The sequence below is a fragment of the Mytilus edulis genome, chromosome 8, assembly GCF_963676685.1.
Source record: "Mytilus edulis chromosome 8, xbMytEdul2.2, whole genome shotgun sequence".
In the NCBI taxonomy this organism is placed as follows: Eukaryota; Metazoa; Mollusca; class Bivalvia; order Mytilida; family Mytilidae; genus Mytilus; species Mytilus edulis.
In genome coordinates, this window is record NC_092351.1 from 46,527,052 (window position 1) to 46,554,336 (window position 27,285).

Below are 27,285 nucleotides of genomic sequence, written 5' to 3' on the forward strand. Positions count from 1 at the left end.
TACCTTAGCCGTATTTTGGAATTTTGAATCCTCAATGCTCTTCAACTTTGTACTAGTTTGGCTTTATAAATATTTTGAAATGAGCGTCACTGATGAGTCTTATGTAGACGAAACGCGCGTCTGGCGTACTAAATTATAATCCTTGTACTTTGATAACTATATACCGAATAGTCAGTTATAAAAGGGCCCGAAATGAGAAAGATAAAACAATTGAAACGAAAAACCTAACGGCCCAACCTATGCACAAAAATGATTAAAAAAAAATATGTATTACATAAAACAAACGGCAACTACGATTTACAGGTTCCTGACTTGGGACAAGCACACACATCTTAACCATGCCCCTTACTTGGGACAGTTGTGTACCAGTACAACATAAAAACGTACGTTTTCTTTAGATTTGATTATTTTACTTATTACACAAAATGTAGCTTTAAAACGATGTATATGATCAAAAAATATTTGAATAACACTTCATAATGAGAAATAAGAAAACAAAGTTAGTTGCCAATTTCATTTTATTTTATTGTATTTCCTCAATGTACATATACATATGTCAAGTGATAAACACTTATTGTTAGTATCTTTCCATCTTTCTGTTAAATTGTAAGCCAATGAAATTCATCCAGGACGAGTTTCATAGATTTCATTAAGGATGTTTTTCTTTCTAAGTTTTAAACTTTCTAAATTTACTTCATGAATAGAAGAAATGGTGTGATGAGAAGAGGTTACAACTGTATCTAACTTAAAGGAAAGGTAAGGGTTGTTTCATAGCAAAAAAATGTTATTAGAAATCTACAAGTATTTTAGCAAGGTCAGGAAGAATGATACTTGCTTCATATTGATTAAAAATTAGTGCATATACCTCAGTCTCATTTAATATGTTTATCTCAAATCACATGTCACCATATGGTGAATATAGCGCTATTACATCTTCAGAGTTATATTCGTTTCTGAACTGGTGCTAAATGTATATTGTGCAAGGCTCTGTAAAGTGTATTCTTCTTTTAGCATATCCGAATAATTGTTATAATAGGAAGATAGATTGATTTATTGTTGGTTGATTAACGTCCAGCAATATAGGATCAAAGAGAAATGTATGCTTGAGTTTATTTGGTAAAATTCCACCATATGCTTTTCATTTACGAAGTCAGATTATCTTGACCATGAGTTTGAAGCTATTGTTCTGAAATTTTCCATTAAACCCGAAAACAGGTAGTGAGTGACGTCAATAGTAGCTGGTGGATGTCGGGGATTGTGCTGTAAAAATAGTTTTGAATATTCTTATTTATGTTCTTAATTCACGATGTTCAAACGAACATAATATATTTATGTGCTAAATTGCTCTATTTTTCTTGTACAACTCTGCTCCTAATTTCTGTTCTAAACTGACTCATATTGTCATCATAATTCACAATCTACTAGTAATCAATTTTCTATAAATGTCTTTCATTTCATTTCATCAAACAATGTCCTAAACATCTCTGCATAAACACTTCATCATATCAAATCTATAAAATAAACATTACAAAAATCAGTATACTATATATACATATCCACTACAAACATCTTATACACATGTAACAATACAAAAAAAATTGTCTGCAAGTCGAGTGGTCACCGCCCAGCCTTCGATAAACTTGAAAACCCGTTTTCAATCTATTATATACCTTACTAATTTGCATAACTAGTTTATTCTATTGTTAAACAATAGACTAAAATAGATCCGAAAATTCGTACGCATACCGCACGTAAATTTATTTATGTTCTTAATTCACGATGTTCAAACGAACATAACATATTTATGTGCTAAATTGCTCTATTTTTCTTGTACAACTCTGCTCCTAATTTCTGTTCTAAACTGACTCATATTGTATATATGTATATAAATAAGACAAGAATAGTTCTGATACTAACAGGCACGGTGACCATTTCGACGTACAAAGAAAGCAGAAAGTGAAAATGTTATAAACCTAAATTCTTAGAAACTGATAATCGTTTTTCTAAACTATCTGATACGTAACCATCTTTCGCTAAATCAGATTTCAATCTTCCATGTATTTTAAACAGTCTATCTGGTATATCATATTTAGCGGCCGCTGTGGCACCGCCTGCTCTGAAACTGTGTAAACCAAATTTGTTTACATTTAAACCAATTTGTGATAAGGCCTCTTTGACTAACTCTCTTGCTCGAGTATACGAAATTTTTACATTTTTACTTCTCAATATAAAAGAATTAGTTTTCTTTAAAAAAGACAATGCACGAAATATAAAGAATTCTGAATTATTCTCAATCTTAGCTAAAACTAGATAACTTTGCAAAAGCTTTACAGGACAGTAGGAACTATCTAATCTAGAAATAACGACATTATTACCATGTCTATAACAGTCTGTTTTGCTCTTACGAATAAAGATATTGACATGCGAATTATGAAAAACTATGTCTTTAGCTGTGATGTTGCATAACTCGTTGAAACGCAAAAATCCTGTATACATTAACGAACACATTAACAATAAACGCACTTCTTTTAGTGAGTTACGATCTTGATATTTATCAAACAGTTTAATCATTGAATTCGAGTCAACTGGTTCTTTTTTCTTTTTCGGACGAGATAGTATTCTCTTAGCACCTTCTAGTATACTCTTGACTAGTTCAGATTCGCTTGGATCAGTTACGCCAGCAATACGATGAGCCCTTTATGCTATAAAATGCTGTATCTACTGAACTAAAACCTTCGGATGACTCAATCAAATGTTGCAAGTATAAACCCACATAAAGTTTATTACACGGAAGTACTGAAGTTATCTCTTTGTATTTTTGTGTCCACTTTAAAAAACGTTTGAAACCTCCAATATATTTTGTAACAGTCGTCTTGGCCCTCGAATCTAAGACAGTTGCATTTAGATTTGAGTAAAGTAATCTGAGTTCTGTGTGCTTAACCGAACTTAACTGTGACCAGAATCCAGTCGAAAAAATGTTCTAAAAATAGATATACAGTAATTATAATCTTTTTGTAAAAAGATAAAAATTCTATTACATACATAACATATTTACCTGAATCAATGCATATCAATCAGGTCCAGTGACCATACAGTATTACTAAAAGATTTAGTCCAGTGACCAAAGAGCATATAACGTCCAGTGACTTCCAACACACACACACATTACATCAATATTCATATAGTAAAAACAATTCTGTAAATAAAAAACTTAATATTAACAATATGAAGCGTCTAACAAAACAGCTAATATAGTTCCTTTGTAATCTCCTCTCACAAAAATAGAGTTCAAATTATTTCCAGATTCGAAAATTCTCTCTGGTTCGTTGAACTGAAGCACATCATATGTGTACTTTCTATATTTTAGACCAGTGTCAAAAATCAACGGCCAAAATGGCGATGAAGGCCAATTCGGAACTATCAAAGTTCCTTTAGCTTTGCATTTTACTAAATTATTTATAACCCTGCTAACCTCGGTTACTGGAGGTACTAGCCAGTTGTTCTCACCGGACCAGTCGCACGTGAAAGCGTCGACACATAAAGAACCTGGGTTCCAGTATAAGGAATTAAACTTTTGTAATTTCGTATTTTCAAAACTAGCAAACCTATCTACTGAAAATGGACCCCATAAATCATTCAAGAATGTGAAAAATTCATCTGAAATACGCCAGTCGTCAATATCGACAATTCTACTTAGCATGTCTGCTTGTTCATTCTGTTCCCTTGGAATCCAGTTAACAAAAATAGTAATATCATTTTTGCGACAACAATCGTATATTGATAAAGCTAAAGACTGTAATTCTGGTACTTTACTTCCCTTGTGAACTATTGTTACAGCGTTTTGATTATCTGTATAAAACGATACCGTGCAATGTTTAAGCAAACGTGCAAAACTTAGTATAGACAACTCTATTGCTTTGACTTCCCTCCAAGTGGAGCTCTTCAATTTCTCATCGTCCGACCAAGATTTATGCATAATCTGTTTTAGATTATCAATATATCCGGCAGCCCCTGTATTGCTTGCATCTGTAAATATGTAAAATTCAGAATCCAGTCCCAACAATGAAACTGGTTCTAACTCAAAAATGTTATCTCTCCAAAATATCAGATCTCTGATACAAGCGTTACAATGATTTATATTAATAGATTGGTTCCAATCTTGTCTTAAATTTATAACTTCAAACAAACCTCTCGACATGATCTGTGTAATGTGACCTAAAGCCGGCGTAAAAGAAATGATTTTACCAGCTACTTTTGCTAACAATCTTACTTTCACTTTGCAGGAATTGTTAAGTATAATATTAACTAATTCAATTAAATCATTCTTTTTTCTATCTGGTATATTGAGTTTACATATATCTAAATTCCATATAAAACCTAACCACTCTAATTTTTGTGTTGGTGTCCAGTGACATTTATCTCTGTTCGGTACGAACCCCGATGCTATAAGATCTGACTTTACTAAATCAGAATGCATTTTACATGTGTTTTCATTATCGGCTAAACCGAACCCGTCATCTAAATAAACAACAACTTTGATTCCTTTCTTTCGCCAATGTTTTACTAAAGGTCTAACTACTTTAGTAAAGATATATCCGCTAGATTTCAAACCAAAAGGAAGTACAGTAAAAACAAAAAACTTTGTTACACCTCCTAATTTCCAGGAGAAACCTAAATATTTCTGATGCTCATTAAAAATATCAATATGATGATATCCTGATTTCTTATCAAAAACGAATCCAAAACAGTTAGAAGATAAATACTGTTTAACTACTTTCCAATCTTCAAATTTAATCTTGCTATCGACTACCTGTTTGTTTACGTGTCGTAAATCTAAAATTAACCTGTGTTTATTTTTCGCAGTCGAGACGGTCAAAGGATTAACCACATGCGGTCTACTCGATACCTCACGTATCAAGCCCCCTTTCATTAAATCTAAAATAGCTTTTGATACAAATTCGCTGTTATCAAATGCTGATTTGTTATTTCTTAAGAATATTTCTTCGGGCTCATTAACCAAAAGAATTTTGTAACCATCTGTAATAACATTCAAAATGAAATCTGAAGCATTAATTTGTTTCCAAAAGTTAATAGATTTTTTCAAACGACCTTTAACATAAATATCAGAATTACAATTTTCATATTCATAAAATGTTTCGACAATATCATAATCTTGTACCTTGAAAATGTCACTGTTATGGTCTTTAAGAAGAAGATCCTCTGGGAGGTCCTGTCCTTGCCTTCCCCTTCCTGCAGTCTCTTGCCCAGTGCCCTTGCATGCCACAGTTGTAGCAGACGTCTGAGGTCTTGAAGCTATTTTGGTTGCCGAAACTTTGGCCGCTGGCGGCCAAGCCCCCTCGAAAGGGCTGGAGGCGAAATGTAGCATCAGAACCACCTGTACCATTATGTGCCATTTGAGCTGTTGAACCAGATGCTTCTGCCGGACGCTTTCTACTGCTGCGTTTATCTGTTTTCTCTGCTTTGATCTTTTTAACTGCCCTGTTATCTGCTGCGCGTATTCTTTTCTCGTCCTCCGAGTCACTGGCCACTTCATCTGAAAGGTATTCGTTCACCGTTCTCCAACCGCCCTCGGACTTATCCGCAATTCTAATTAATTTATTTCTCTTCTTGAGCTGAACAGACGAATCTTCTAAAACCCTAACTGCCTTTTTAGGTCTATTCTTCTCAATATAACCAATTGCTGTGCTTATACTATCTTGAATATCAGAGTTAAGCTCAAATTGTAACTGATTCCCCTTAAATTTAAAGGTATTCTCTGCTTTCTTTGCTCTCTATACTAATGTCTCTGTAGTATCTGAGAAATTCTTCTCTATGCCGGAAAGTTTATTATTGAAATAAGTGGTCATTAAAGAAAACAAATCTGCATTTGAAACTTCAGGTGCCCTATCTTGCTCTGAATTACCTTTTCTCTTAGTTGGTTCAGCAGCCGAACGTAAGGCTTCAATTGACTTGTCAGGAGACTTGGTTAATTCTCTATCGTCGAGGTCTAGATCTGAATCGGACATCTTGAAAAATTGTCTGCAAGTCGGGTGGTCACCGCCCAGCCTTCGATAAACTTGAAAACCCGTTTTCAATCTATTATATACCTTACTAATTTGCATAACTAGTTTATTCTATTGTTAAACAATAGACTAAAATAGATCCGAAAATTCGTACGCATACCGCACGTAAATTTATTGTTCTTTTTTATAATTAAAAGCATACCATGAGATATGTACAGCTTTATAAATTGCATATGCACTTAGTTTTAGCTCATGGTTGATGGCCGTATGGTAAATCATAATGCCTCAAATTGTTGACATTTTCTTTATAAATATTTACCACAATTGCACTCATGGCAAATATCCCTATTGTTTGTCTTTGATAGTTCTGTTTACTTTTAATATGCAAAAATACTACGTTAAAGGTGTCCGATTACCAAACAATAAGAAATACTAAATAACTTTATTCTGGGAAATATCTGTATTAAAAAAATATAATATAATTTTGTATCTTGTTAATTTTTAATTATTTCCCTGTTGTATATTTATAAACATTTTTACCACTTTAAATAAGTAATTGCTCTTCCTTTGTTTAGTACAACAAGAATCAGATAACCTAGAACAAGTATTTGCAATTTTTTTTCATCAGGAAGTTTTTATCTTTTTTGTGTCAGATTCCTTAAACTTTTACATTAAGTTCTCTTAACTTGAACATGCTCATACACAAATTGATACACGTACATGTATGTTAGAAACGGTAATTTGATCAATACAATACAACATAATACGAAACGTCACTAAGATGTCTTTAACAGCAAGTGTGAGATGTTAAAACAATTCAGAAATCAGATTTTTCAATCTTAACTAATTATTTATTAACTGAAATTATTCGATATATAATATCAGATTTTATCATATACCTGCAGAAAATAATAAAATAATTGTACCCCATGATAAAACTTATTTGATCATACATGTATGTTTATTCATTAAATTTGAAGAATTGCCTGAGTCGTGTAATATGACTTTTGTTATCAACTGCTTCCGGTTTATATCAACTGCTTCCGTTTCAAATCAACTGATTCCGGTTATTATCGCATGCTTTGCTGTAACATTATCGCAAGACCTTTCCAGGTCACTTTGCAAATTTCGATAAAAATAAACCTCAATGTTACGTTTTCGTGTAAAACATAAAAAAGTTGGATAAAAAGAAAACAAATATGAATAAGGAAAATAATCCTGGTACCTTTGATAACTATGTTATTAAAAATGCAAAACAAATAGTACAACAAATCATTTTTCCTAAGTTTAAAAAAAAGTTTTTGTCTATAATATGAGGCAGGCATAACCTGTGAATGGGGACGAAGTCTGTATGTATTATTTTCTTACCTCAAACATGTTAATAAAGGAAACGGAAATACCGTAACGTTCCCGATTTCGGTTCTGTGGTTAGGGATTTAGCTGTGTTGTTTAAATTACGTAAACAAAAGAAACGCTTTCATCAGGTAACGTTTTTTTTCAAATCAAACAATTATTAAAAATGAAATTGTATTGAGTTCCAATCTTATATTTTACTAGACTGATACATATAATTTTCTTTTCAAAGTCTCATGCAAACAAGACAGATTTCTGCGCAAATGCGGGGAAAACCGGAACAGGAACTAGATCTGAAAAAAAAAGTTAACGATTTTGAGTTCATTAGTAGAATGAAAAATTCGGGAAATTTTCCCGATTTTTTTTTTTTTTTTTATTGATTTTTCTACCGTAATTGGGGACTTCGTCCCCATAATATCTGCTGTTTTAAGTATATGATAAAAATAACAGAGCATATCATTTTTTGATATCAGACCCCTTATCAGCCCATGGTCAAAATTATCCCTCAAGTCTGTCAACTGTCGGACTGATTTCATGACCTAGGGCTGATAAGGGTTCTCATATGAAAAATGTCATGTATTAATCTGTATATTACATGTCATTTTTCATATCAGATGTATTATCAGCCCAAGGTTAAATATAAGCTCTAAAAGCCGAAGGCTCGAGGGCTGATCCTGTTATGAACATTTATCATATGCTTCAACAACAAAAAAACCAACTTATTATATTGATCCATTTGAGTAGTTTTCAAGTAGAATTTGAAAAAGTGAACAGTTTAAAGACGTCCTACGCCATATGTAGTATATTCTATATGAAACTTTTCTATTATATAATTATGCGTTAACAGAAGAGAAAAATTAGACTGTAATATATTTTATCATTTTGACGATACAAGAATCAACAAAACATAATGAACACTGTTTGGAAAAGTCAACATGACATAGTAACGTTCTAAGTTATGCTTATAACTTTGAAACATTTTTACTGTATATATTTTTGTCTTTCATTTAACATTTATGATTCCGTGTAATTTTTAATGTATTTCTTTGAAAACATATCATTGAGGTATTTTTTATTGAAATTTGCCTTGTAATACCGGACTATCATGCGATAACGTTACAGTAGGGCATATGAAAATATCTGGAAGCATATGATGAATTGTTTACATCAGCCCGTTAAGCACCATTACGGAAAATATAGTAAACTTCACTCTACTCGGAGTTTAGTAGTTTTGTGATTTTACTTTTCATTATACTGTTAAAATATAAGTTTTTTGCTCTAAATATACTTTATATGATAATGTTACATTTCACACAGTTATATGAAACTTTTATTGTACTGCATGTATCTATGATGAGTTTATCTACACTTTAATCCATGACTGAATGCAAGTAAATATATTTTGTGCAGACATTATGGACAGAAACTCAAGGCACCAAGACGATTATGAAGATGGAAATTTATTTGGAATGAAGAAAATCACATATTGGGAAAAATACGGTGTTAAACGTTTTCCATACCGCGGAAAGCGTACATTTACACCATTACTTTATCAATCTTTAGATGGAAGGATGGTTATCTCAAATGACGTTTACGGACTGACAATCAGTCAGTTTGAACAAACATATAAAGCTTGTTTAGAAAGGAGGAAAACACACGAACAGAGGATACTTAATATTAGATATCCTGACAAATCTTCAAATGAATATCTTGAATACTTAGAGAACTGTACAGAGAGCAATACAGGTAATGACTTTATAATGTTATTTCTAAATATATATTTATACATATATATATATATATATGATGACATTTGTATACTAAAGGTTGATGTTGTAAAAAAAAGCAACATTCTTAAAAAGGAGAACACATCCTTAATTATGTTTATGACGTTTCGTCCCCGATAATATCGCAAGCCCAGTCATCAGCACTTCAGTGTTGACATAAATATCAAATATATGGTTATTTCTATAAAGTTACTGTTTGAAGACGTATGAATTATTCGAAATACTAATGTTTTGTTTTAACCCATGCATATACTACCTTATCCGTATTGCACATTTTTTGGAATTTTGGGATTTCAATGCTCTTCAACTTTGGACTTGTTCGGCTTTCTAACTATTTTGATCCGAGCGTCACTGATAGTTTTATGTAGACAAAACGCGCGTCTGGCGTATTAAATTATAAAACTTGTACCTTGTCGCATTTGGTCAATTTCAATCAGGAACCAGGGGATAGGATGAACTAAATTGATAATTTGAATATATCATGTCAGGAAAGTTAACTTTTGATTACTCGTTGGATTGTCTACCTTAATAATATGCAATGTCAGTTTCGGTACAGACAATTTAAAGATGGACGTACATTATATGCATATGTTAAATATTTGTCAATTTATAGTGTACAGTTTAATTTTGAAAAACCCCCCAGATATATATATATATATATATATATATATATATATTATCTATATAAGGTATCAAAAATTATATATATCTGTATAAGGTATACAAAATTTATACATCAATTTGTCAAAACGTCAATAACCTAACATGCTTAGTAACTACAGTATCACAAGGTAGTAAAATCTTTATAAGTAATGCAATAACTCTTATATATTAAATGTGTCTTAACTGGGTTTTTTTCTGTCTTCTAAATTTACCTAATTCAGACATGTCAGAAGCGTTTAAAAAAAAGATTTAAACTCAACATTACAGCTTAGTCATGATATTCATTAGAATATGAAAACTTTTTTTTTATATATTTAAGAAGTGTTTAAGCAATTTTATAGAAGTATTGCATATCAAAATTTGGCATGTCAATTAAGTGCATTTGCTACAAATGACAGGACGTTTCGTTTTTGTATGTGAAGAAATTGCTGAATACTAGGCCAATTATATTCTGATGAAGATAGAGCTAGTATGATAGTATTGGTTCATTGGTTGTAAAAAGTCACTGGCTGAAAATATAAGACGCATGACGTCCATAAAGTCTACATAAGGTTAAACATTGACGCTTAAATAATGACTCATTTAAAAAAGTTTTGGGAAGGTAACTCACTATCTAGGAACGTCATATCTAAGATTTTTTTTTATAGATAACTTGCTTTGGGCCGGAAATGAACCGAGAGAGAAATACGTATATGAACACCTAGTAAAAATAGTTGGTACTGAGATCGATATACGAAAAAGACAACGACTTTTTATCATAACAGATATGATCACAAATAAATGTGTGTTTCTTAATACAATTATAACAAGTGGAAGTTTGGCAGAAGGACTACAATTACCAGACAGTGACCTCGATATAATGATCGTAATCGGTAACGTAGACGTACTACAAAATGAAAGGAATATCAAGTACCCAATACATTGTACAACACTTATCATGGAGACAGATATTGATCATCCAGGATTTACTAGACTTCGAACGGTAGCAGCAAATGTTGGGGAATCCATTGTTGTTCTAGGTGCCGATGAAAAGCATTATGTATCAGTAAACAGCTTTATTGATAGTCATAAGAAAATGTGTAAAATTCCGTTCTCTTTACACGGTCCATGTCTATCAGATGAAGAACAGACACATGATTTTGCATTCTGCCTATGGAGTAGATATCTTCCTCACAACATGATGCCATGGGCATCCCGTCGTCGACGTCAATGGCCGTCTAATTTTGTTATTGACAGTATCATCAATTACGGATGCTTGCTAGTACCTATAGGACCTAAGACATTATCATATACCGACAAATTATGGAGATTGTCTTTTTCTTTGGCAGAAAAAATACTTGTTCATTCGTTTAATTTCACTCAACTCATCTGCTACGGTCTTCTCAAATTAACATTAAAGCGTATAGTTAACAAAAAAGATCATGTCAGAGACTTACTGTGTTCGTACTTTCTTAAGACATCTTTATTCTGGGTTTCAGAGGAAGTGGATATTGACACATTTCAATTACCGAACTTATTCAAATGTTTTTTTCTCTGTTTAAATAAATTAAAAGCATGGATAATTAACTGTTATTGCCCGAACTATTTTATACCTGAGCATAATATGTTCTTAGGAAAGATCACTCCATATAACAATAAACTCCTACTGAGTGTGATTGATAGCATACAGTTTGACGGAATTGTTGGATTGATGAATAATCTCTTTCCGCCCGAAAAAAAAATGTTATCAGTTACTATGTTCAAACAAGGAACATTCATCAATTATGCTAGATTTCCTATTTTACAGGATTTGCACGTTATTTGCTACTTCAGATATTTCACATTCTTATAAAATACAGACATTTATCAAATCATTACTTAAATTCGAATCGTCTTTATTTATTATTGATGTATGTAAACATCAATATGCGAATATTTGTCTTTATGCAGCACAACAATTACCTTCACTGACCACAACTACAACAACCACAAACTACAACATACATAAACTGTATCATAGACATTTAAAAGACGGTTTGCAGACAAACGCTGTGTCTGGATGGTTGTTATATGCGTCGTTTTATTATGTAATAAAACAGTACGGTGCAACACTCAGGCTGTTAGATTATGTTCTATCAAAGTGTTCACCTAATAGTGTGGTGTTCGGACGTATTTCTAGTACAAATGAAGATTTAGGCTTTGGCAACTATGATTTACGATATATAAACATGTATAGACAAAATGTTAATTCTGAAATGTCATTGATTGACAGGATGAAAATAGCCGTTTTAAGCAATATTAAGTTCCTTCAACACTCGTCATTAATACCAGAGGAACTACAGCTAGAGGTGAGAGACAATGCATTTGACATACATCCTGTCATCTTTTCTTACTGTCTAAGATTTTTATGTTATCACCATATTGGTGACATGTTCAGTAGCCAACATGCTTTACGCGATTTACATTCAACATTATATAACAATACATATGAGATAATAGTAAATGATGCTTCAAATTCATATACTATACTTGGAGTATGCTATGAGATTTACGGGGATAAAAACGCGGCCTTTCAGAACTATGAAAATGCTTTGCAATTTGATACTGACATTTGTCCCTCAGCCGAAGTACGGAAAGCAAAACTGTTGGATGTATAATATGAACTTTAATATCGTTGTAATGAGAGGATTCTATCGAAGCTAACTATACCCATGTCTTACATTAAATCACTTACGTCTGCTAGGAGACTGCTCTATGTAGGGGTGTTAGTTTTGTAATAACACAGTACATACAAATATTGATACAATGTAGATCATATCTGATACGTACGGTTTCATACTTCAGCTAAGTTATAATATACGCAATATGTTTCAACTGAATGGAAAATAGGAATACATTTCCTGAATGACTCGTATTTGTTGATCGGTTAAGAACCAGTGTTACAGTAGTTTTTTGACAATTTTTTTAATAATTAGGTTGTCAATATACTTTTAACACTGTCAGTGTATTGTGTTTATTTGTTGATCCTTTATCAAATTGTTTCCTATTTCAAGACATAAAAGGATTCATAAGTCGTTCTCTATTTGCTTACGCCATACACCATCTAAATATCCATAATGTCAGTGCAACAGAACATGAAGATCACAACATCGCAGATAACATCATATATTGTAGACGAAAGAACTAAATAATGATGATAGAGATTATAATAACACACAAAACATATTCAAATTTGAACAAAGTCCCCAATCCCCAGTTGCCAATAATCAGGATAAAAGGATTGACACGTAATTTTTTTTATTGACACATTTAATTTCCAGACTAAGGTAGCTTTTTAAAAGGTAAGTCATCTACTGCGTTAAACATGTACCTGTTAATAATATGAAAAAATACGATCAATGTGGTTTTTTTAATTGTTTATTTTTTATCACAGCAAACACAACAAATGTCACTATTTTAACAAACTTAAACAAGTTGTTCTAAAAATAGCATGTTACTGTTTTGCCAAAAATATGTGTATAAATGCGTGATATGTGATTTGCTATTTGTATTAAACAGTACATCAGCACATACGATTGGTTGTTGTGAGTTACTATATATAACAAGAACAAAGAACATCTGATACAAGACTATGGACACTAAAAATCTGACTTACTTTTAGAGTTTACACAGCCTTTACCCACCACAAACATGAAAAGAATCGTGTCAGAATTCCTGTTGCCTAAACAAAACGTCGATTCTAATGTTTATGAAAACATGTATTATGTGTTACAATATATCATATATATAGATAAAAGAAGATGTGGTATGAGTGCTAAGAGACAAATCTTCATCCAAGCCACAATTAAAAAAAAACATTACATGTTTCGACACGGAGCATTAGCTCACACCGATAGGTAAGCTATAAAGGGCTCAAACATATGACTTGTGTAAAACCATTCAAAATGGAAAATCAACAGTCTGATATACTTGATATATATATTAAAAAACACATATGAACCACACCAACAAACGACACCTATTGAACATCAGGTTCCTCACTTAGGACAGATGCAAACAAATTCAGCAGGTTTAAACGTTTATTAGGCACCCATATTCACCCTTAACTAAAACAATAGTCTAACATCACAACATAGAAACACAACCTATAAAGTATCAATTTAAATGCCTCAACTCAATCAATATACATATAAACACAAGTGAACACATTCAAACTGGTTTGCTTCAAAAGACTATGTGTCGTAAAAACAATAAAACCTAATGAGAATCTGAGGGAAGCAGTCAATAACACGATATCAACGTAGATTTTGTTTGAACACTGCGCTTCACAGAGTGATCACGGTCATTTTATTATGAAATGAAAACAATTATGGAAAATATAAGGTAGAACAAAACATTGATCTTTAGAATACACATCCATACACAAATTAAGTGTATAATAGACAAAGTAGGACATATACACCAGTTTATTGTAATACGGTCTAAAACATCTGTAAGTATTGAGCCATCTGTCAATAGAAATAAGATAATCGGTGGTAAACAGATCAACATTGTGTAACACTATATTGGTTCGCCAAGATGTTCGACTAATAAAATTAAGAATGGAAATGGGGTCTGTGTCAAAGAGACAAGAACCCGACTACAGAGCAGAAAACAGCCGAAGGTCACCATAATGTGTTTAATGCACCGATAAACTCCTGCACTCGCTGGCGTGCTTCAGCTAGCCCTAAACAAAAATTGTGATAATCGACGGCATACTTAACTCCGAAATATACACAAGAAACTATAGTTCAAAATCAAATAAGACTAACATCGGCCAGAGGATTCTGAATTGGGACAGGCACAAACGTACGGCGGTGTTAAACATGTTTATTGTGATCTCAAACCTCCCCTATCCCTTTAGCCAATGTAGAAAAATAAACACAAAACCATACTCACAGTAAAACGTTCATAAGACGTCCGAGTCCGATGTCAGAATAGGTAACAAAAGAACTAAACAAAATGACAATGATACATACATTAACAAAGGACTACTGGCAGTTACTGACATGCCAGCTCAGGACCCAAATTCAACTGTCTTCATCATATGAATTACAAGTACAATCCCTTCCTTTAGAGGTTTTGTATTATACCATCATCAAATATATCAGAAGAACATAACCTGTAACAAGCCAACAACTGGTTTCAGAATAAATGTTTTTATTTGTGATGCAAATACCCTATAAAAAGTAACAGTAGTATAACGCTGTTCAAAACTCATAAATCCATGGACAAAAACAAAATTGGGGTAACAAACTAAAACCGAGGGAAATGCATTAAATATAAGAGGAGAACAACGACACAACACTAAAATGTAACACACACAGAAACGGACTAAGCATCAGACAAAATCCCACGAGAATAACAAATATAACATCAAAACCAAATACATGAATTTGGGATAGACAAGTATCGTGACACGTCTTATCGCAAAGTGAAATAACGCTCAAAAATAAGAGAAAACAAACGACGCAACGTTAACACACACAGAAACGAACAATAATATAACAATGGCCATATTCCTGACTTGGTACAGGACATTTTAAAAATAAACAAATGGTGAGTTGAACCTGGTTTTGTGGCATGCCAAACCTCGCACTTTAATGGCAATGTTAAATATAACATTGAAATGACAACATAATATTACAGGACTACAATATAAATAAATAGGAGAACGTATTAGACAAAGAAACACAAGATTAAGAGATAACAAAAAGCATCAGGTTTAAAATTCAATACGCCAAAAATGCGCCTCGTATCACTATAAGTGATGTAATGCACACAAATTTCTCGCGTAAAACTAATACGTTATTACATACACGAGTGAATATTATAAGTTGAGATATATAAACATCATAAGATGGTGAAAAGGGGACGTGACCATCTAAAAATGGATAATTAACGATTAGAAATGAAAATAATCATCTTTTTATCATAAAGTTTGGTTTTGAGTTTCCCATCAATGATATATATATCAAGATCGAGGAAAGGATAGAGTTTATTATTAGTGTTAGCTTTAATATAAGTTAGTTCAATTGGATAAATTTTTTTAGTATACATACTGAAGTCGTCATTATTGAGAGCTAATTTATCATTCAAATATCTGAAAGTATTGGTAATTTTTTGTAACAGATGTTGTTTCGATGGGTCTCTACTAATTTTAGTCATAAATTGTAACTCATAACAATACAGAAACAGGTCCGCCATAAGTGTTGCACAGTTAGTCCCCATTGAAATACGATAACTTGACGATATACGGAATCTTTAAATCTTATAAACATATATCAAGAAGACATACCGCAGTTACTTTTACAATAAAAGATAATCCTCAGAAATGCTAGAATTTTTGTACAACCAACGGGAGTAAATCATATGCAAATTAAAAACAAATCAGAAGATCTACATCAACATGTTCAAAACCTGCAATACCATTCTTGATAATTGTGTTTACGAGTACTCACAAAACACCTATAACCCTGCGTAATTTTTTTAATAATTTATAGTTCATTTATAAGCTTTTGAGTTTAGTGTGACAATAATTTTTAATACAGATTTTTTAAGACACCAGCTGAACCCCACCTTTGGATGCAGGATTTGCGCGGTGTGTTGAAGACCCATTTGTGGTCCTAGGCTGTTGATCTGCCATTTGGTCGCGTGGTTGTTTCTTTGACACATTCCCCATTTATATTCTCAATGTTATTCAAACAAGCATTAAACTGGTTTTGTTTACCTTTTTTGTTAAAAAGAATTTTTTCAACATGCCTAAAAACAATAAAAACAAAACGTTATAAATTCATTGCGCTTCAATTCAAATTCAAGTATAAAACTGAAATAGTCAAAGAGCTATATAACAAACAAATTAAATAACAAAAAATAATAGCAAAATCCATCAAAGGCCAACCGATATTACACCTCTTTAATTAATTGAAAATTAATCATAGTATATAAGAATAAAAATGGATATTTATCTTAAAACTGTAAAACCATCAAGACTTTCAGTTTACATCCGTGATGACAAAACGATTACTGAAGATAGAGATGCATCGATACATGTAGGTATAGAACCACTAATTCAGACCCGGTCGAAAAGAAAGTAGTACACATTTGAAACAAAATAGTTCCTACGCTTAGGGTCAAGAGTGGGACTATTTTGATAGTTTAAATATCAAATGTAAGCTTTGGGACTTTGGGTCACTGTAGAACCCTTGTTGAAAGTTTCATTTGAATAAAAAAGAAGTATATGAATCTTTTATAGGAGGACTAATTTGATGAGATGTTCAGATGACAAGTTTATGTTTTTTTAACTTCTGGGAACCAAAAATGTTGTAAAATTGTGACAAGTAAGAATCAAATATGAAATATCAATCATTGGAACTGATCCAGATCTTTACTTCTGTAATTACATTTTAATAAATGTATACAGATAAGCGACATACTAATCAATATATGATATATTTAAAATTCTGTTAATTTAAGGAATATGTAACCGCTGTACATGATTGAGGAGAAAAACATGCAACACTAGTTTGAAAAACCATATAAATACCACACATTATTTGCTCTTTCATGCATCATGACGTTGATATTACATCTGCTGTGTGTAATTTTTCATTTAATTAGGTATTTCCTGTTTTCTGTGGAAAGACCTAATAGTATTATATTTGTTCTGATCATTATTTTTTTTTCCGCCAAATTTTGTTATAGCGATACATATTTGTTTCGCAATATGTCGCTTAGATATTTTTCATATTTTATCTTATAGGTTATGCGCTTTTAAATTTCACCCTGTTACATGTGTTAAGTCGAACCATTTCCTTTTAAGAGATATCTCCCTATTCACTGTTTATCATACATGTATGTGTGTATCTTTTTCAAAACGAAAAAAAAAGGAATCGACAAATTTGTTTTTACAAATTGTTTGTTACATCCTGAGAAATGTTTGGCTTATTTGGGTCGAAGCGATTCGATGAAATTTTATAAGATTTATCTATCTTTACACAATAAATTTGTTGGTATGCTTTTTAAACTAATAAACTGTTGACCGTATAACTATGGAATGTTTTTATTTGAGGCCCCGAGGTCCTAACTTAGAAAATGAGGTAAAGGTCAAGGTCAAATTCTAAATTTGGACTTTTCTCCAACACTTTTTAAGATATATATAAAAGAATAAGTGCAAAAGTTTTGCTTTATTATAATGAAGATATGTTACATATGCTTTGCAACAATGAGATGACATCTTATGGGAGTTAATATAACCTTGAAAAATGACAACCAGAAGTGACCTAGAGACCTTGATTCACTTTTGGCATGAAAAAGAACTCGGAATCCATATATTTGTAACTGAAATACATTAACTTATCACTGAAGACTAGAAGTGACTTTCAATAAACCGGAAGTTGCCAATTATCTCCTGATTTACAGGCAAAAGGATATAGAAACTATATATTTTTGGAATCAGAGTGATAAAATCTATCATATTAGACTACAAGTGACATTTACTTCACCGGAGGTAGCACTTTATCTCCTTTAATTTACTATAAAGTATATAATAACCTCTTATTCTGCGCATTAGTATAAAGAAACTTATGATTTGATTCCTATTTTAACTTTGAGTAAACCGAAACTAGCTTCCTTTCAAAAACTTTTTAAATTGATCTTGAAAGACCTTCAATTGTTCACTGAACAATTGGTTTTTATTTTTTAATCTTGTTTGTTCGAGTTTTACCATGTATTTTCGTGTTTTTTCTTTATCTTCAAGGAATGTAAATTAATTGATTTAAGTGAAATCAAAGCATAAAATAAAATACAAGTTACGTAAATAACTGTTAGTTACATGTAAGGAATCGTTTTAGGATCACCATTTTTGTATACAAATTAACAACTTTAGTCTTGGAATTTATAACTGAAATCTTGGAATTATCAACTTAAATCTTGGAGTTATTAACTTTAAGTTAGGAATTTCCACCTTTCGTTTAATGAAATATCAGCATTAAACTTGGAAGTTGTAAACTTTAATTTTGAAATATCATCTTCAAACATTCTTTTAATCTTTAAAGTAACAAAAATGGATGGCTTATGTATGCACGGTGTTATACATTTATTAGCAACAAAACATTATTATATAGTGAGTTGTAAAATTTATATAGCAATTAAATGCTTTTATTTCAAACCTCTTTAGTTATATATAATCTTAGGAAATGCATTCATAAACTATTTATATTTGATTTGTGTATTTACATAAACCTAGCAAAATACTAGTTAATGAATGAAAAAGAACATTTTGAGAATGAATAAATGTTTCTGTGCCTTAAGTTTGTTAGAGCACGGTACACTGTCAGGTTGTTTTGGACGAAATGCATTCAAATGTAGCACAATGCCATTGGAACGTTTTGATAAACAGTGTGTATCAATAAAAAAGAAGGGTTAGTGTCAATTGGGATCATGGTTTTTCTTGTGAATCGTCATCAAGTTTTATTAATATCACTACATATTTCCATGTTTTTTTGTCGGAATGTAAAACCGAAATCGTTTTTGGCAAAATATCTCATAAGTCACATATTATTAGACGTTATGTTATACAGACTCAATGTATTGTTATTACTCTTTTATTACACATTATTATATAAATAGAATTATTTAATAATACATGCGAATGAATACATCAACAAAAATGTGGTCATTTAATTTCTCTCTCTGTTGTTATCATTTTGAGACTACATTACTTTCATATGTTTTACATGTTTAAAGAACAATATATGTTGTTCAAATAACATCCAGGTTTTTGATGTTTTAATTGATTATAAAAAAAAGTTTTACAAGATTGACTTGATTGTATCTGACACAAATAACGGTATGTTTAGTTTGTAATGCTATCCAACTTTGTATTTTCTTTATAATATCAGCCAACTGATCAGACTTATGTAGGCAAATCAAGCTTTTGATGTACAGAATGCTATTTTGGTTGGTTTTGTATGATTCGATGCAATGTTCGTCATGGTTCTTGAAAAATTTAAATAAAACTAAAAGAATTGAGACAAGGACTTCATTTTGATATTTTTATATAGCTTAATGATTGAAACCTCAATCTATTCCGATTCCCACTTGCAATTCTTTGTTTTCTTAATAAAATTATTTCTTACAAAATGGTACTTCTCCGCTGCGTATGGAAACACAAAAAAAAGGATACATACAAAAACATGATGATCACTATATCAATGATATACATGTGTTATTTTATTCAAAGATAATACAATAAAAATTACAATCTCCAACAAGACATTTACAGGGAAGCAGTTTGTAATTATAAGAGATAGTATACACCAGACATAAAATTATAATTTAATTTTGTAGATAAAAACATCTTCAGATTAACTACATATACATACATTCATATCTGTATTAGTTTGAATTCTTCTAGATTTAAGTATATCCAACATTACCTTTACCTGTATTGATAAATAGTGTACAAGAAGAATACAAACGGGTGTATCATCTTGGACACCGGTTCCAAAGTTCACCGTTCATGGAAGGAGAATTAAATAAATGACACGTGTGATATGTCGATACAGTTAATCTTGATTCTTGTTAAAAGAACGATACACATAGAAAAATCTTACACACGCACCACTCTCCCAAAAAGGAAATGATTTTGTCTGAAAACTCAATACTTTAATACCAAACATTTAGATGTTTTCCATTTCACAATTTAAGCGGAGATATTTCAACTAAATTATTTACCCTATATATCAGTCTACCATTTATTTGTAGCTTCTATTTTTTTTTAACTTGATACTAAATGTTTTGAAATAGTTATACTGATTTGATTGGACTAAATGGGTTTCTGGATACATTTATTGAATTATCTACAGAAAAATACTTGAAAGAGTGGATTAAGACCCATGAAGAAAATTCAAATTCAAATTGCTTATAAAAACAAAACGTGTAATATTATATGATTATAATTTTATGTTTTCTCAGATTAATCGTTAAAGTAATTTATTTACAGTTTACAATGTTGCTGGTTGGCAAACTAGGCTTGAATCTGATTTGTTAATGGATAAAACTAACAGTTTTCCTGTCAATGGTCATTGTACTAAGTTGTTCCAGGTACACTAGCTACTACAAACTAAAACAACTGGCTGTCATGATAAATCTAAGATAGTTAAAATTTCGATGAAGAACGTCAATCAATAAATTAATTGAATATAATTTGTCTACCTCCAAAGCTTCATATCTTCAAGACCTCAAATTCCCACACATCAAAATATTTAATTGGACATAAGTGGTCGTCAAGAACTTTTGGAATAAATAAATTGCTAGCTGTAACCGTACATACACACATACACCCATGTACACTTACACGCACATGCACTGATTGTGTAGATACTTTTATTCTTATATCAGCAGATAAACGTTATCAGGACTGTGTACTGATGCATCAAGATTTACAAAACGTCATCGTCAAAGTCCTTCTTGCAACTTTCATTCTTAAACAAAACATGAATGGGCTGAGAGAATATACTATAACTTGAAGAAGCGTTTTCAAAACATTATTATCAGTATGTACTCACTATCTGCACACTGAATCTTTAAAGCTGTCGCTGTAATTGAAATTGGGCAATATAGTACTGTATAAACGAGTATAATGATAGAGGCTATTCGAGATTGTGATTTCTGCCCTGCAGTTTGTGGAAGCTTATTAGATGCAAACAGTCGAATTACTGATGCGACCATAGCAGTAATCAGAAGAACACTTACTAGAAAGTTCAAAAATATTAAATCAATATATTGTATAAGAAAAATGTGCATTGTTGCACTTGGAGCATTAAACTCACATGGTCGGATGCCAAAAAAACTTAACATAATCTCTAATAAAACACAAACACAATATATACAAACTAAAACAACACGTATATTCTTTTTTGTATGGTACACTTGTGCTTTCAGGGGAAACGATGTCATAAAAATACGTTGACATGCCAAAACGCATAAATGAAGACACGTTACATTTTCAATATATGCAGTAAAATTGGATATCATACACAAATTAAGTTTTAACTGAAGAACATTTATATTAATGATATTAGGACAATATGCAAAACTTTCAAAATACAAAGTCAAACCTCGAAACAAAGATACGAATGAAAATGAACGGACTGTTATAAAAACTGGTATTCGAAAGAACTTGTTTAGGACAGGAAGAATAATAACAAGAACATTTCCAATAAAAATGGTAGCTAAACCTGTTCCTAGTATACTGATAAAAACAGCTTTACTTATGATATCGGAAAAAATTGTTTTACATATTCCAATAAGGCCTTCTTCAGATGTATACATGTTGTCAATCGTCATATTGGGAAGTAATGGTGATATATTTGGAAATAATGATGATATATTGGCATCGATGAATTCTACATCCGTCTTGGTCACAAAGTCAAAAACTCCAGGTTTTGGGTTGTCAATTAGTGTTGTATTATCAATCAGTTGCATTAAATTTACGATATAAAGTAGAAGTGGACACATGTTGCCTATCGACGCGGTACCCTGAAATAATATAAAATATAATAAGATGCTATATATGATATTGATATAGAAGGGTCAAAGTGAACATTTGTTTTTAATAGACGTTTTCGGAAACAAAGTTTACAATAACATTTAAGTTGACGATGATAATTACAGGTAAACTAACCTGTGGGTCATCTCAAAATACATAATGTCTCGGAAAATGTGGCTACATGCTTAATAAACGAAAACAATGAGAGATATAATTTTAATGAAAATCAGCTATTTTTCACCATTTTTATAAACAAGTACTGTTTTTATTCGTCTGAAGCAGACGAGGAGCTGACTCCCAATGCTTTCAGTAATTTAGGAATTTTCTTTGCCATAAATTTTTCATAGGTAAGCTGATTTTTTTTTACAAGCTGCATCAATGATGCTTTTTTGGGCTCCGCTTTTTTTTCTTAGACGCACTAGGTCCGGGTTGCTGCTCGTCAGGTAGTTGCACTCCCTCAAAATCCTCTTTCACTGCAGGATGTTTATGGTGGCCGCCATCCTCTTCCACTGCAGGACGTTTATGGTGGCCGCCATCCACTTTCACTGCAGGACGTATTTGTGGCCTGCCATCTTTTTCAGCTGTAGAACTTTTTTTTGTGTTGTGTCGTTTCCATTGATTTTTTTTTATTTCTTGCGGTTTTTTTGTGAGTTATGGACCACAGGACAAGACAACTGTTAGTCGGTGTTTTTCCAGTGGTAGTGTCGCCACCGCCGGATATTACTGTTTTTTTTAAATGCTAGTTTTTGCAGTTATTTCTATTGTAAAAAAACCTCCTGAACCATTACTTGGACTTAGATATAGAATTATAGATGAGGCCGTATACACTTGGGAGGGAAACGATGTTTTTCAAATATTTTCACGTCATAGATACTCTTTTTATCAAACAACTGGTGAAACACCCGAAACACTTTTAGACATATTGAGACAAATTGGAAATTATGTTTTCCAGAGTGACACTGGCAGGCCATACAAACTTTCCCCGAGAAATAGAGTTATGTTGTTCATGCTTTGGCTAAGATCATATCCGTGTTACCATATGATTACCTTAATTTTTTACGTAAGCGTTACCACAATACATGATGAAATTAATCGGTGTATTCCCGTGTTTTACCAACATTTTCATCATCTGGTACATTGGCAATCTCTTAATGAATGGACAGCAAAGATGGAAAACTGGGAAAAACTCCTAATGGCAGTGGGTGCTATTGACGGTACCTAAACGGAAATTTACAGGCCACTTGTTGAGCCTCAGGAGCTTTATTATTCTGGACATCGCAACTTTCATTGCGTACGCACTCAGGTCGTCATCGATAATTATGGCAAAATATGTTATATTGATGCCGGGTTTTCGGGACATCAAAATGACGCACAACAGTTTGCAATGATGAGGTCAATTGGTAGAAATGCGGAGCTTGACTTTCCTGAAGGAATAGTTTTACTGGCAGATAAAATATATCCTAATAGATATCCTCTTATGACACCATATACACGCCAGCAAATACATCGATAACCGGACAATTTAAAAGGAGGTGTCGCAAAATTAATAATTTAATTAAAGAATACAGAGTCACTGTTGAACATTTTATTGGAGAATTGAAGAATTATAGAGTAATGGGAAATCTTTGGAGACATCAGAGGAGAAAACTTCATCATATAGTAAATATTTGTGCTGCTTTTGTATGCAGGCGGAACGACTTGTTTCGTTGATTTGAATAAAAAAAAATAATATTTGAGTTATTTTCAATTTGTCAATATTGTACACTTTGAAATGACCCCTCTAGGATTATTTGTAAATGTTATCATAAATGTAAACATAAAAGTTTAAAACACTTTCCGAAAATGTCTAATAGTCATTAACCTGGTGCGTTAAAGAGTATACATATTTCAAGGGGACATTCAAACAAAATCGAAAATAAACTGTTAAGAAATGACAAAAAATTTGACCTTTCACCTTTTTTCTTTGAGTGTCTCTTATTAGTCTATTAAGACAAAACACGCGTGTATAAAACCTGGCATCTATGATGTTTTGAATTTACTGACTTAACACTGCAAAATTGATAAATTATTTCCGTAAGTTGTTGGTTTATTGACGTAGCATGTCTGTGTTATCTCATATAAACATAGATAAAGCGACTTAAAGTTGCATCACCTGAAAATTGTATTGTCGTTAACATGGTTAATTTGTGATGGCAATCAACAACCAGTGATTTTACTTAAATATATCGACTTGTCGGTTTGCTCAATCTTATTTTTTTCTTTTTATGTTAAGGAATAATTTCTATTTAGGTTATTCACATTATTTCAGTCAATGTAAAAAAAAAGAATAACAAAAAAACTGAACTCCGAAGAAAATAAAAAAAAACAGAGTCCCTAATCAAATGACAAAATCAAAATCAAATGAATGGTAACAACTGTCATATTCCTGACTTGGTACAGGTATTTTCTTTTTTAGAAAATGATGGATGTAACAAAGAAGCTCAACATAGCATATAGATCAAGCATATTAGCAAAATGACAGACAAGAATAACGGAACTAAACTAAACTGTCAAACCAGTTGGTGGTAAAGCGATCTATGAAAACAAGTGAAACCCACTACTTTCTTCGAATTACACTCGTATCAAGAAAGGAACAGAAAGTAACGGTACCGTTGACTATTGACATCGACTTTGACAGTTAAAATGAAGGGTTCGTCTTAGAATAATAAAAGGTACTAAATAAATGTCCAGGTAATTTTGCAAATAACAGCTGAACAACATTTTACACAAACAAATAATCAAATAAAGTTTGACTTCTGTTTAAAAATCCTACTCAATACCACAATATGTCTGTTATTTGGAAACCGTTATAGGTCAATATACGGTCTGCAACACGGAGCCTTGGCTCACACCGAACGCCAAGCTATAAAGGACCTCTATATCTATAATAAATTAAAAATAAGCAATATAACTAATTGCAAAGTGATATTATTAGATCAGGGTTATGATATCGTCGAATTAGATGATAGTATTACTGTAAAAGCAAATCAAAACGAAAAAAAAGAAAATATTCAGTTTTAATAACTAAATTAAACCAATATATACATAAAATTAAGAAACGTATAACGAAACCCTGACAATCAGTACAGTTTGGTTACGATCATGACGAGTGTGTTGAAATATTCTATGCTGTACCAATAATTGCGTATAACAAACAAAAACTTGTTGGAGATATGCTTAGTATAACAAACCTAAAGATTTAATCATAAAATTGACAGTTTGACCCCTGACGATGTCAGATCTGTCATATTAACCAGATCTCATGATTATGTGATAAAAATTAAAAAAAAGTATCAATATATAGATGCATAATTTTTATATTTTGTATTCTTAGATAATTAATCTTAAAATAACCATCACAAGCTTTAACTGCCGAAGCACTATACTACCGTCAATTCCTATCATGCAATATTGAATGCGTGGTTGCATGGATATCTTATTATAATTAAATAAAATTATTTGTCCTTAACCGGCACTCGATTGTCCAATACTTGTTACCGAAATTTTGTTTTTTAAAAGAGTGCACATGACATACAAGAAACACTTGCAAATGGGCATTGCATTGGTTTTCTAAAATCATTGATTTGTTAGTCCTCCCTATGAGGTAACAAAAACATAGAAATTAAGTGGGCAACACATTACATTATCCCAATTGGTTTCTTCCTGTTCTTATTTAAAAAAAAAATAATATGGAAACAAATAATAATATTACAATAAGATACGTACCGAACTATTCCCTATAATATTTTCAATTTCACTGAAATTGGTTAGCGAAACATCCATCTTCAGGTTTTGAATTATGTCTTAGTCTTTGTGTACTTTACGTTTGCTAAAACACAAAAAAAAATATAATCATTTGATAACAACAAAGGCATAATACATGTATGTATAATTATTTAAGGGAGAGGCGAAAGATACCAGAGGGACATCTGAATTCGTAAGTTGAAAAAAAACTGAATTAGATCGCAGGTGCTCCGGAAGGGTCAGCAGATCCGGCTTAAAATTTGGCGATCGTGTATTAAAACTAGCTAAACAGATGGTTCTGTTTAGATACTATAGATAGGGGAAGATGTTGTACATGTATAAGTTGGCAATTAGACAACTCTCGATCTAAGTAACAATGTATGAAAGTAAACCATTATAGGTCAAGGTACGGCCTTCAACTCGGAGCTTTGGCTCATACCGAACATCAAGCTTTAAAGGGCCCTAACAATTACTAGACGTGTAAAACCATTCAAACGGGGATACCAACGGTCTTATTTATATAAAAACGAAAAACGAAAAACGAGAACAGACGACAACCACTGAATATCAGATTCCTGATTAAGGACAGGTGCAAACTATCTAGTATATATTTTAAAACAGTTAAAGGGATATAGAACATATTATGGAAACAGGGAATATGTAAAACATATTCAAGAGGCTGCAACCCGAGCAAATAGCAGAAAATTGCAAAATATGTAAGGCAGTAAGATTAATCTTCAAACGAAAATATATATAGTATTTAATAGATTGGAGGCGTCCAAAGAATTTGCCAAAACTTACTTTCTCAAATAACGCTTTAACCTTCAATATAGAATGTAATTACTTCAATGTAAGAAGAATGTTACGACCAAACGGGACTAAACTGCGAGTAAACTCATGAATGTTCTTAGTGTCTTTTTTTTGTAAGGGTTTTTATCGCCTTTCTATATCTCGACATGTTGAGTAAATTCCTTTTTAGCTAATTTTTATGATTTGTTCTAATGGTGCACTGTTATAACACTGTCCCAGCCAAAGGAGTTTTTTTTTGTAATTTCTCGTTTGAATTGTTTTACATTTGTCTTTGATGGTCTTTTTTCTATCTATA

General features: G+C 31.9%; 1 protein-coding gene across 1 annotated transcript; it reads left to right on the forward strand.

Moving 5' to 3' along the window:
* Positions 1-627: 627 nt before the first annotated feature.
* LOC139485726 (cyclic GMP-AMP synthase-like receptor 2) lies at positions 628-12,878 on the forward strand. Its single transcript, XM_071270373.1, has 3 exons — positions 628-756; positions 8,787-9,122; positions 10,474-12,878. Exons 2-3 carry the CDS (start codon positions 8,792-8,794, stop codon positions 11,655-11,657), a joined length of 1,515 nt encoding a protein of 504 aa, XP_071126474.1. The 5' UTR covers positions 628-756; positions 8,787-8,791; the 3' UTR covers positions 11,658-12,878.
* Positions 12,879-27,285: the final 14,407 nt, after the last annotated feature.